General features: G+C 43.4%; 1 protein-coding gene across 1 annotated transcript in view; it reads right to left on the reverse strand.

Moving 5' to 3' along the window:
- Positions 1-683: 683 nt before the first annotated feature.
- The window catches only part of LOC109075730 (cartilage matrix protein-like), a 16747-nt gene continuing 3251 nt past the window's right edge, over positions 684-14179 (reverse strand). The window contains exons 7-12 of the mRNA XM_042776134.1: positions 8671-8826; positions 8136-8255; positions 2088-2252; positions 1861-2010; positions 1704-1765; positions 684-811 (exon numbers count right to left, since the gene is read on the reverse strand). Of these exons, the coding sequence (XP_042632068.1) occupies positions 1722-1765; positions 1861-2010; positions 2088-2252; positions 8136-8255; positions 8671-8826 (635 nt within the window). The 3' untranslated portion in view covers positions 684-811; positions 1704-1721. The remainder of the gene's footprint in view (positions 812-1703; positions 1766-1860; positions 2011-2087; positions 2253-8135; positions 8256-8670; positions 8827-14179) is intronic.

Genomic DNA, 14179 nt, shown 5'->3' on the forward strand with positions numbered 1-14179 from the left:
ACTCGTGTTATTTTCCAGATGGACTGTGCTTCACTGAAGGTGAGGAATTCTGTATAATCTGTCACATCAATGATGCAAGATAAAGACTCTTGAAATGCAGTGTTGTTTTGGGCAGTGGTATATAAATATAAAACAGCAAGTGTTTCTCATGTCTTCTCCCCCGTGTCTCTCTGCAGCACTCTGTGGTAATGCTTTGTAAGGGTAAGTGCAAAAATACTTTACTGCATGAAAATCAAATCTGTTCCGTTTAATTTCCCCCATATGTCTGTATTAAATACTTAACTTTGAGGTTTGTAAGATATTTTGAAATAAGTTTCTTCTGCTCACCAAGGCTGCATTATTTGATTAAAAATACAGTATAAACAGTGAAATATTATTTCAATTTAAAACAGCTGACTTCTATGTGAATATCTGGTAAACTGTAAATTGATGCGTCATATCATATTATGGGTATTTAATTTGATAATGTTTGATACAGATATCGTCAGCATGTTAAACTCTATTCTCTGTCCATCAGATCTCTGTCTGTCTTCAGAAGAATTCAGCCCGGCTCCTGGTGAGTCTGCTGATAACGTTATAATTATGACACGACTCTCTGAAAAAAAAAAAAAAAATTGAATACTTAATTCACACTTAAAAATGTAATTTATTATAAAGAAAGATACAACAAGGTATGAAATGATAAAACATTAGATGATTTTTGTTTTTCAGGACAATCGCTCCACACACGCCGTCCAGATAACGCTGCAAACAGGAGCACTTATGATGGCATCTTCATCTTCCTGTCCATCATCATCTTCATTTTTGCCACCTAGTTTTATTGGGTGAGAAGAAAAAATTAAAGTGTTTCATATACAGTAACAACATTCATTAATGTAATAGCGGCTCATTTGGTTTCCGCTGCTCGTTTCAGCTCGTTTCTGTGTGTTTCCTGTTGACGACTTTGGGTTCTGCATCGTGGAGATGAAACCCAAAGATGAACCGCAAAAACACCACACATGGAAACAGATCAGAACAGAAATATATCCGTCTGCTTATAAAATGACAGCAATAACTAACAAATCTGATTATGTCTGATTATGAATCTTCACAATGTTTGGTCAGCTTCAGTAACTGATAAACTGTAGCTGTATTCATAGGCAATTTTCACAAAAACATAAGATTTTAAAATGAAAATTAATAAAAACTTTAGTAATATGATCAATATGCAATATTATATCATACATGTAACTTTAATTTTAATAAAGAATATTGTGTTATTTCTCATTAAAATAAATATAATAAATAATATATAAAATATATTATATTTAACTATATATTTTTTTTTACATGTGAGAGAAACCACTTAAGCTATATATTGTATTATATTATATTATATTGTATTATATTGTAATGTATTATATTATATTATATTATAGATTAGATTCAGACATTGTGAAAGTAAATCAGGACTTATCTATAAATCTATCTATAAATTTGTTTTTCTGTTTATGTATTCTCTGTTCTGTAGTTTGCTGTATTTTTGTTTTCCTATTAAATTGCTGAATTTAAAGACGGATGCTAATTTCATATGTTATTAAAAGAGTTTATGGCTCAAAATTGGTGTCTGTGTCTGAATAATTATTATTATTATATTATAATTATTAACTGTGGATGCCATATTTCATTTATTCATTAATGGCTTTGGACTTCAGTTTGCTCACTTGTGCTCTTGCTGCCTCTTAGAGTTCAACACAGAAGCTGCCGGCCATGACCACTTTCTCACCTGAAACACACACACACAGGAGAAGCTTAACCTGAAGAAACCTCTGACCTCCACATGAGCCTGATCATGAGATAACAGAGATCTCAGAAACCCACCGCTGAGTTCAGAGACGCGCTCGCAGACGCTCCTGGTCAGTCCCTCCACTATGGAGCTCATCACACTGAAATCAGCTGCGTTATACACGTGTGTCTCCTCCGGCGGGGAGGCGATGGCTCTCAGCTCGTTCTCATCGGCGTTCTTCACTCCTGCAGATTCACACAGTCAGAAAACCGTATTTACTTACAAACCCGTATCTGAGTCAGAGCTGGTTTTGTTCTGGTACCGATAGCAAACAGCTCGATCCCAGCGTCTCTGAGTCTCTGAGCAGGAGAAAGAACATCGTCCTGTGATTTCCCATCCGTGATCAGAATCCCAATCTTAGGAACGTCAGGTCTGGATCCAGATTCCGCTTTGAAGCTGTACTCCAGAATATACGTCAGAGCAAGACCTGGAAAAACACACACATGTACGAACAGATGCATTACAGTGAGAATCATTTAGATTTGTGTGTGTGTTTGTGTGAGTTTGAGTGAGTGAGTGTTTGTGTGTGTGTGTGTGTGTGTGTGTGTGTGTGTGTGTGTGTGTGTGTGTGTGTGTGTGTGTGTGTACATCGGTTAGTCTTGACCGGCGGCACTGAATCAGCTCACGTGTGTTCCGAACAGAACCGATGCGCGGAACTCGAAGAAAGAAATGAAGCGGTCAGAAGAAGCAGTGAAATGTAGCTACATCACTGACCTGTTCAGGGCTTCACGTGCAGGTCAGGTTCATCTGTAAATACGCTAGAAAGTTTTGTCTTTATTAACTTAGTTGAGTATTAAACTGCTACTATCTGTTAGGCACCCCATTATTATCATCACTCAGAATACTATATGCTAAAGGACATCAATAGCGATTGTAAAGTTAAGTTACATTAAAAAAATAGCAGATACACATATTCATATGGACGTGTTGTACAGGGAGGGAGGGAGCTAGAGCAGACAGCAACACAAAAATTAGTTAAAAGTCACAGCCTAATAATTCAGTAGTGTGTTAGAATTTTTCAATACATATATTGTACTAATTTTGACCTTTAGGAACTTTAGAAATTGTGTTGTAATCAAGCTGCAAGCTCCGGCTCTTTCTCGTGAAGCCAACAAGGAAGTGACTTAAACTGTAATTCATCGACTGGCCGCTAGAGGCTGGCTGCAAATTGTGTTGTTTTCTAGTTACTAACCTGGTAGATGTTGGCTGATTTAGTTGGGATGTTAAATTTCTTTTATTTAATGGTGAAAAAAATTTTTTTTACAGCATGGTTCAAAAAATTATTTTGGTCTGTATAGCTAATTTTGCCTTTCTTATCCGTCTAAATTATATTAAGCCTTAAAGTTCTGCATAATTAAGGGCGTGGCCACTTGAGTGACAGGTGGATTGCTGCTGCTGACACTGCCATCGAGCTAAGTGGGCATGGCAACCAGCTCCCGCCTTTTTGCCATTTTTAATTATCCGGGAGTGACGCACTGCCAAGATGGCTCCGCCCACTTTGAGCTTCAAAAACTCCTTCAGGAATCTACAGGTGACGTCACATACACTACGTCCATGTTTTTATACAGTCTATTGTTCTAATACACTACCAGTCAAAAGGTTTTGATCAGTAAGATTTTTAATGTTTTTTAAAGAAATCTCTTCTGCTCACCAAGCCTTCATTTATTTGATCCAAAATACGGCAAAAATAGCAATATTGTGAATTTTTTTTATTATTCAAATGACTTGAATATATTTTAAAATGTAATTTATTTCTGTGATCAAAGCTGAATTTTCAGGGTCATTACTCCAGTCTTCAGAGTCACATGATCTTCAGAAATCAATCTAATATGCTGATATGCTGCTCAAAAAAAAAAAACATTTATAATTTTTATTACATTGAAAACAGATTCGATTTTTTTTTCCAGGTTTCTTTGTTGAATAGAAATTGCAGAAGAACAGGATTTATCTGAAATAAAAATCTTTTGCAACATTACAAATGTCTTTATCATCATGTCTTTTGATAAATGTGAAGCATCCTTGCTAAACAAAAGTAATAATTTATATAGGCTATATACAGAAAAAGAGGGCCAAAATCAAAAACGCAACTTTTGGGTACAACACCTCGTCACTTGAGCAGTACCCTTAAAAGGACATATTTGTTTTTGTTTTTTTTACCCCTAATAGGTAGGCGCAACTTTTGGGTATGAGACAAGAGTCATTTAGATCCATTTGCAGGCTTTATTGGTGACAAGGTCAAACACAGGCAGGGTCGAATCAATAGCAAACAGGCATGGCACGGGGCAAAAACACAAGAATAGTCCTTGGGTGAGCGGGGTCGACGATCGGCAAACAGTATCCGGAGGGCAAGACAAAAAGCTAAATCCAAAGTACACGAGCAAGAATCAAACACACACGGAAAGACAGGCAAGGCTAGGAACACTGACAAAGGCTAGTAGAATAGCAACACCAAAAGTGTGATACACGCTATACAATACTCGGCCCTGAGTGGGTGAAAGTCCAAAGGCTTAAGTAGGCTGAGTTGATTGGCTGCAGCTCTGTTATCAGGTGAGAGTGTGATTAGGAAAGTGGCTGATGGGAAATGTAGTTTGGGGTGAGGTGTAACAGTCTGTGTGTTGTGAGAGTCCGTAGTGGTGTAGTGTGAGAGTGTCCATGTGGTGGCTAGTGACGTCTGGTGGTGCCTGGACAGAAGGGCAGGCACTGAATTCCTAACATAGCCCCCCGCCAAGGAGCGGCTTCCAGACGCTCCAACCACATTACAATCCGGGAGGGCGGTGGAGCGGAGGCGGAACAGGGGGAGGGGCGGAGGGCCAGGTCCAAGTGGAGAGACCAAGGTCAGAGGCTGAGCCGGCAGAGCAGGACACCCAGGCAGACCCGGCGTGGCAAGGAACCATGGTGGAGCAGGCGGAACTGGAGCCCACCGGAGCGGAGCAGAGGACCCCCACAGCTGAGCAGACGGGACCGAAGCCCACCAGGGCGGAGCAGAGGACCACCACAGCCGAGCAGACAAGACCGAAGCCCCCCAGCCCACAAGGGCCGAGCAGAGGAGACGGAGCAGAGGACCACCACACGCCGAGCAGATGAGACCGAAGCCCACCAGGGCGGAGCAGAGGACCACCACAGCCGAGCAGATGGGACCGAAGCCCACCAGGGCGGAGCAGAGGACCACCACAGCCGAGCAGATGTAGACCGAAGCCCACCAGGGGCGGAGCAGAGGACCACCACAGCCGAGCAGACAAGACCGAAGCCCACCAGGGCGGAGCAGAGGACCACCACAGCCGAGCAGATGAGACCGAAGCCCACCAGGGCGGAGCAGAGGACCACCACACATGCCGAGCAGATGGAGACCCGAGCCCACCAGGGCGGAGCAGAGGACCACCACAGCAGACCAGACTGACCAGGAGACCATGGTAAATACCCAGACCTAGAAAAAGCATAATAGACAACACAGACAGCACATTCACAGCCCCAAGGGACGAGAAAGAGTACACATCAACAGTTCCCCTGATGACAGCTGAACGGGTAAACGGTTCATAATCAGGTCTACTAAGGGGGACTGAGCTAACAGGTAGTTCATAAACTAATTTGTGGGTAATTATGGGGGTGTACGGACAGTTCAAAATCAGGCTCATTGGTAGAAACGGGACAGACATAGAGTGCATTTACAGTCTCTGAGTTAATGATAGATGGGGTTGCGATTCCAAAGTCAAGTCTTTGGGCTGTGAGCCGGTCATTAAAGCCTACCGGGAGTTCAGTCAAGGTTTCTGGGGTTGTGATCGGACTGAGGGGGCAGACACACAGTTTCATAGTTGGGTCCATTGACAATAACCAGACAAACAGATTGTCCAACATCAACTGCATGGCTAGGAGTAGAACTGGTAGATAATTCAAAATCAGGGGTATTGACAGAAGTTGAAGCAGACAGTTCAACAGTGGATTCAAAAATTACATTTGTACTGACAGATAAATCATCACCAAGTACATCAACGGAAAACTGACTGGCAGAGATTTCAGTGAGGGGAACTAAACTGGTAGGCAATTCATAGTCAGACTTATCCATTGAAACAGACAGTTCATTTAAGGCATTCATGACAGTGATGGGTAGAAGTGAAATTTCTTGAACAGCCCCTGTGGCCCTAGCAAAACAACCTGGGAGTTCAGAGACAGTGTTTTCAGGTTTAATGGACAAGGCTGAGAGTGTAGAATCTGCTTCTTTGGCTGGGTCAAGCCAAGGCAGTAGTTCACAAACAGCCTTAATGGCTATGGCAGAGCAAGTCAAGGATCCATAAACGGCATCCATAGCTGTGACAGGGCAGGATGAGAGTTCACAGACGGCCTCCATGGCCATGACAGGAGAGGGCGAGAGCTGAAGAGTGGATATCACTGACACCTCCAGAGGTTCTGCAGCAGATGCCACCACCTCGGGAGGTTATACAGTGATGCCATAACGAGACTGGGAGAGTTCATCTGTGGTTAATTCGACAGTGACATGATGAGCTGGAGGTGCATTGCTGGATGCCACCGCCATCCAAGGAACTGAAGTGAGAACCGCCGCTTCAAGAGGCTCTGTGGCATATGCCGCCACCTCCGGAGAAACCGCAGCAGGCACCATTGCTTCAGGAGATACAGCAGTGTGCGCCTCTACCTTAGGAGGTTCTGCAGCCTCAACCACCACCTCTGAAACTTTCATAGTGGACAGTCAACGCCCTATCTGGGGGTTCGGAGATGGCATATACAGCCCAGACACACCACAAAGAGATTCCCATCAGGGGAAGCACTCTAGCCAGGGGAATCAGTTCGGGAACAGAAGAGCAAGAGTGAGTGATTTTGGGGATACCCGCTGCATGTGCAGACATCATCGGTGTATCCCTCACACTTGACACCAGACTAGGATATCGAAGCACTGACCTTGAATATCCAGGTGTGACAGACAGGACGTTACAAGACTCTGGATGATGCACTGAGACATGAAGGGATTCTGGACGATTAGCTGCGATGACATGAGACTCTGGACGATTGGCTGAAATGTGACGAGGCTCTGGAAGTTCAGCTGAGATGCGACTTGATTCATGATCACTTGTGACTTGATGTGACTCCTGAAGATCAGCGGTGGCTGGACTTGACTCTGGAAAGTCAGCTGGGGCTGCCATTTCGTGCAGTGGCTCTGGGCTGGCGGCCATCTTGTGCAGTGGCTCTGGGCTGGCGGCCATCTTTACCGCTATGTCGCTTTCCTCCTCCATGAGGCCCACAGTAAAAGCTGAGCCAACCGAAAATAAAGCAAAGTCCAAAAAATAACTTAAAGTCAAACGGGGACCCTCCTAAATCAGTCCTGATTTGAGTGGCTGGTTAAGACCCTCACAAAAAAAGTCTACTGCTTAAAAATGTAAGTTGAAAATTAAACTCATGATTAACAAACAGTCTGGCATATAGTATTAGTTAGAGAGTGTTAAATGTTTAATGTTTTATTATTGAATGGAGAGTGAGCCACTGCTTAAATGTCCACTGAAAAAGCCGCTGGATCCCTGTGTGGCCGAGTATTCTGTTACGGGGTCGCTGAGACAAGAGTCGTTTAGATCCATTTGCAGGCTTTATTGGTGACAAGGTCAAACACAGGCAGGGTCGAATCAATAGCAAACAGGCATGGCACGGGGCAAAACACAAGAAGAATAGTCCTTTGGTGAGCGCGGGTCGACGATCGGCAAACAGTATCCGGAGGGCAAGACAAAAAGCTAAATCCAAAGTACACGAGCAAGAATCAAACACACGGAAAGACAGGCAAGGCTAGGAACACTGACAAAGGCTAGTAGAATAGCAACACCAAAAGTGTGATACACGCTATACAATACTCGCCCTGAGTGGGTGAAAGTCCAAGGCTTAAGTAGGCTGAGTTGATTGGCTGCAGCTCTGTTATCAGGTGAGAGTGTGATTAGGAAAGTGGCTGATGGGAAATGTAGTTTGGGGTGAGGTGTAATAGTCTGTGTGTTGTGAGAGTTCGTAGTGGTGTAGTGTGAGAGTGTCCATGTGGTGGCTAGTGACATCTTGGTGGTGCCTGGAAAGAAGGGCAGGCACTGGATTCCTAACACTAATAGTACAAATTAGTACCTGAAGGGGACGAATTACTACTCTAAGGTACTATGTTCCTATTAGGGGTTAAAAAGGTACAAAGATGTCATTTTAAGAGTACTGCTACAGTGTCAAGCTGTTGTACCACAAAAGGTATGATTTTGGCCCCTCTTTTCTGTGTGGCCTGGATGAGTGTGAGATTTCCTGGCCTGAAATGGTGTCCCAGTCCGGCCCTGTGTGTGTGTACCTTTGAGTGTGTTTCCTCCTTTATAAGGCAGATTCCTCACGGCGTTAATCACGTCCTCTTTAGTGCTGTGAGTCTTCAGGTGCCACTCGACCCATGAATCCTTGCCATACAGCACCAAACCTGAACACACACACTCTTTATATGGAGGATTAATCATGAACACAATAGGCATAATGGTTTTTATACAGTACAAACCGAATTTTTCTATCACCTCACACTAAACTCCTGCCAATTTCTGAATTTCAAAAAGCACAGTTTAATATGATTTTTAAAAGCCTTTTGGTTTATGGGGACACTGGAAGGAAGTGTAAAAACCTCATAAAGCATGTTCATGTTGTAGTACACATGTCATTAAACACATTAAAAACCTCATAAACCATATATACCAGAGCACACACAAACACAGCGAATCTAATTCAATACTGAACACTAAATACAGCACAAGCACAGTGACCCTGCTGTTCTTCTCCTGTTGATCTAGCTGTATGTAAATGTACTGTACCATGTGTTGGAACTAAAAACACCCCAGACATACCAATGCGTGTTTGGTTTGGTCCAACCACGAAGGCCCTGATGAACATTCCCAGAAACCTCTTCACAGTTTTGAAGTTCAAACGGCTGATACTCCACAATCCATCGACCAGAAACACAATATCAGCGATGGCTGGAGTTTCACATGGGAAGACGACCACTATAGAGACAGACAGATTTTAATATTAGTCAGATATTTGATTCACATCTTGATATTTTTGTCAAGCATTTTTTTTGTCATCCAGTATTACAAAATATGCACAAAATGTATCGAAGAAAACCTGGATACTTGCTGGTTACAAATATAAGCATAATATGTTAGATGAAACTAATCTAAATATGAGAGATTTTTTTACAACCACTAGGCTCCATTTCTCGTCACTTTTTTTCAAAACTCTTCAGAGAGTGAAGCACAACAGCAACTATATGGGATAAACTGTGAATTATTTATCATTGCTTTGACAAAGAATACTTTCAATGAAATTATCTTTCAAATGACATGAATTCATTTCTCAATCACAAAACCTACAAAACTCAATGAACCGATGCAGGCCAGTTTGCACGTTTACATGCTCTTTACAAAACTGATAAACTCTAATTATTTATCAATTAAAAACTTTAATTGTAACAGGTCGATGAAAGGAAAAGGAGAGGCAGGATCCAAGTGCAGGCAGTGATGTGTATTAATAAAACGAGAAGTAATCCAAAAACTCAAAAAGATAATCCAAACACAGGGAGATAAAAGTAAACACCACCACGGAAACATCCATGCAAAGACAACCACTGACAAACACTGACTAAAACAGTGGGATATATATACACAGAGATGCTAACAAGAGAACAAGGTAACAAGACACACCTGGGAAGGCAATCAAGAGGACTAAAGGAACAATAGGACTACAATATGACTTATGGTTGCCAACTTCACAAAAGAAAAATACAGGACAATCTGGGTTTTTCGTAGAAAAATAAGATATATATAGTCTATAAATAAATAAGTGTATATATATATATATATATATATATATATATATGATATATATATATATATATATAAACCAAAGAGGACATATTAGATTTAATATGGGCTGCTTTTTAATATGGAACACTCTTCGGGCCTCTCTCATGCTAGCTCCCAACCCTCAATCTGCCTCTGCCAGTCCCATGGCTTTGCCTGCTTCCTATACGGGGGAATCAGCTGGATGTGGCGGCTTCCTCCTTCAAGTGGCGCTGTATATTGAGATGCAGCCGCAGAAGTTCACTACAGAGCATTCTGGTTGTGCATTGTTATGGGCAAAGGCAATATGGAATGCCAACAGTGTCATAATTAACTCCTATGAGGCTTTCACAAACCATTTCAAGGAGATGTTTGGCTCAGCTACAGGAGAGCTCTCCATGTCAGACCAGCTACTGCAATTACGTCAGGGCGCCTCTTCCTCCAACGACTACACCTTGCAGTTCCAAACTCTGGCGGTGACTAGTGGATGGAATGAGGCAGCTCTTCTCAGCGCATATAGGCAAGGACTGGATCCCTGTATCTGTGCTCAGATGGCGCTTTATGATGATTCCGTTGGATTGGAGAGCTTCATTCATTGGCAGCCTGCCACACCACCGAAGCAGCTCACCAGTCTGTATCCCCCGCAAACAGTTCCCAATACCAGAACCTATGCAAGTGGATTCCACCTGGCTTTCTCCTGAGGAACGTGCTCACCGACTTGCGGCTGGACTCTGCTTCTATTGTACCATCGACTTGCTGCCTGGAGATAAATTCACCAAGGGTAGAGTTTACCCGATGTCCATCCCGGAGCGCAAGGCTATGGAGGAGTACATCAAGGAGGCTCTTAACCAAGGATTCATCCGGCCATCCAGCTCACCAGCAGCCTCAAGTTTCTTCTTCGTGGGTAAGAAGGACGGGGGGTTGTACCCCTGTACTGATTATTGGGCTCTGAATTCCCAGACTGTCAAATCCCCTTATCCACTTCCACTGGTCCCAGCCACTCTCGAGGAACTCTGTGGGGCCCGCATCTTCTCCAAGCTGGACCTGCAGAGCGCATATAACTTACGTTCGTATCCGGGAAGGGGATGCATTGAAGACGGCCTTTATTTCCCCTTCCGGCCACTATGAGTACCGTATGGCCTTGCCAACGCCCCAGCCATCTTCCAGGGATTTATGAACAAGGTTTTCCGGGAGTTCCTCCACAACTTCATGATTGTCTACATTGATGATATACTCATCTACTCCCTGAAACTGGCCGACCATCGCCACCACATTAAGCAGGTCCTTCAGAGGCTCCGCCAGTACCATCTGTACCTCAAGCTGGAGAAGTGCAAATTTCCTAGCCCCACTGTGCAGTTCCTCAGCTACATCATGGGCCAGGAGGGAATTTAGATGGACCAGGGGAAGGTGACAGCCATCACAAAGTGGCCCATTACCCAGTCTGTAAAGGAGCTTCAAAGACTCTTAGGATTTGCTAATTTCTATCGGTGGTTCATCAAGGATTTCAGCCTGCATACTGCCCCATTAACCACCATGCTCAGAGGAAAGCTCAAGTCCCTGTCCTGGAACTCCAGCACCCACGAAGCCTTCGAGAAACTCAAGACTGCGTTCAACATGACTCCCATTCATGGGGATTGGATTTTTAATAACCACAGAAAGTCAGGTTTAATGTCTCATCCGAAAGAAAGTGCTTTTTTTTTTTTTGTCAGTATAGTGTCCCCATCACTACACTGGGGTGTTAGGACCCACACAGACCACAGGGTGAGCACCCCCTGCCTGGCCTCACTAACAACTCTTCTAGCAGCAACCTAGATTTCCCAGGAGGTCTCCCATCCAGGTACAGACCAGGCTCAACCCTGCATAGCTTCAGTGGGCAACCAGTCTTGGGCTGCAGGGTGATATGGATATTGTCTCTGACCGGGGCCCCTCAATTTATCTCCCATGTGTCCCATGCTAGGGATCACAGTGAGCCTGTCCACTGGCTACCATCCGCAGACGAATGGACAGACTGAGCAGAAGATTCAGGAACTCGGATGTTACCTCCGGGCATACTGCCAAGAAGATCAATACAGCTGGAGCCACTTCCTCCCTTGGCCCGAGTATGCACAGAACTCCTTCTGACTGAACACCACCGGCCTCACACCCTTCCAGTGCATACTCGGCTACCAGCCCCTGCTCTTTCCATGGACAGGAGAGCCATCGGAGGTTCCAGCTGTAGATTACTGGTTCTGAGTGAGTGAGAGTGTGTGGGACTCAGCTCATGTCCACCACCAGCATGCAATAAGGAGACATAAGACCTTTGCAACTCCCACATACCATACAGGAGACAAGGTATGGTTGTCCACACGGGATCTGCGCCTCCATCTGCCCTGTAGAAAGTAGTCCCCACTACACTGGTCCGTTTCAGAGGCAGATCAACAAGGTTACCTACCAGCTCCAATTGCCACCCATGTATCGAATTCACCCCTCATTTAATGTTACCTCCTTAAACCCTTCACTCCTTCCAATCCAGAACCCCACGAGCCAGACGAGCCTCCTCCTCCAGAGATCCTAGACAAACCATCTGTATATCAGGTCAGAGACATCATGGACTCTCGGCGACGAGGTGGCCGGCTCAAATATTTGGTCGACTGGGAAGGATATGGACCAGAGGAATGTTCCTGGGTGGTCTGGGACGACATCTTTGACCCCATGCAGCTGGCGAAATTTCATTGTTTCCATCCTGATCATCCCACACCCAGTGGCCATGGTTGACCCTGTCGCCACATGAGGGCGTCAGGAGCCTCCCCTGGAGGAGGGGGTAGTGACAGGGATTCATCAGAGTCACAGCCACCTCCGTCATCACATTCACCGGTATCGACCAGATCCCTGTCACCTGATTACTGATCACCCGCACCTGCACTCACCAATCAAGTCAGCTACATAACCACTCTCACCACAGTTTGTGATAGTCCGGTCTACCATTCCCTACTCTGAACTGTTCCCAGACTCAGTGTGCACTTACCTGTGTATACCTACCTTTTGGACTCCCGACGATCCTCCTGCAATTCTCCTACGTTGTGCTCCTTAGTTCCTAGTTCCCGATCTCTGACGATCCTGCAACAAAAACTATCATTAGCATTCAGCTAAGACCCATTGAACTGTTTCTAAGTCCTAGATTCTCACCTGCCATTTGCTCCTAACGATCTGCCTCCAAACCTGTCAATAAATCATCCTGTCATTTCACTTACCGGTTGTTTCTGGCTTGATTTGTAATACAAGTATACTCGTAAGTGAACTTTACATCATATTTTAAGTATACTGCTATGTCCCTATTTAGGTTATTTGAATATCTGAATATCTGAACATATAAATATCAAAATAAAGAACAAGGTATCTGCTTGTAAACAAAAACATTTTATTCTAGGGTCATCAGGGTTGGAGTAGGACTCATTTTCAGCCCTGGAGTGTCATGCCTTAGACCGGCCCACCTTTTTTTTTTTTTTTTTTACTGGCCTTTTTATTATCCATTTTTTTATCTATTATTTTTTTGCTTGTATCGTCTCCAACAATTAGGCCTATTTTTTATTTTTTTTCTGTAAGGTGCTGCTGCAGGGGAGTCAAAAGATAATTATGTCATCATTAGGGTTGCCAGTTAACTTCAGCTTGCAGTTAAAAAGTTCTTAGAAATAATCACAATTGTTTTGCTAAAATGTATGTACAATTATTCTAAAAATAATTTTTATGTCATACAAAAATGTCATCGGCCTGAATAAATTGTACCATTATAGAATTGTGACTGCACAAGTGTAGTAATTTAGGAGGTGACAATACTGTGAAAATACACTTAAAGTTTTGAACTAAAATATTATTGCAACCATATAGGCTTTGAATGAATAAAAATGCATATTTGTGAATTAAAGAAAACTTATTATGGGCTGTGGGCCACTTCTGGTGCTTGCATTTGTACTTCAATATACAGTGATTAGGTCCAAGTTTAAGAATAGCCTATGCTAGAAATTCTTTTTTTAAATGTACTTTTTCCCTCTCTATTTAACAGCATTAACTTACAGTGAAAGACATCTTCCCTCAGGTAGATGAAATGTTTTCCTGCCGTGCTGGATGTTGGGTTTATAATCAATAATTGGTTTGCATTCACCCAAACTGATTTTGTAAAATCAAAACGCGGACGGCGAAGGGGAATTGCCGTAGCGCGGGCGCTCGCTGTGAAGCAGGAGCAGCTGGCAGAGGATTCCGCTTGGTCTTAAAGCCTTCTACAAACGCATATATTCACAAATAAAACAATGATTTGTGGAAAAAGAATGATTAGTCATCAACTGAGAATTTGTTACTGATATGGTCTGGTGAAAATAATAATATGGAGTGCAAGAAAATATTAAATAAAAAGAGTGGGGCTGCTATGAGTGCAGGTAGGCTAGTCTAGGAACAGCATATTTCAACCCAGTTACATGACAACACCGGTCCTCACGGCCAAAAAAAAAACAGACCGGCATACCAGGAATCCTCCCGGTGGTTT

Source organism: Cyprinus carpio, chromosome A19 (assembly GCF_018340385.1).
Source record: "Cyprinus carpio isolate SPL01 chromosome A19, ASM1834038v1, whole genome shotgun sequence".
NCBI lineage: Eukaryota > Metazoa > Chordata > Actinopteri > Cypriniformes > Cyprinidae > Cyprinus > Cyprinus carpio.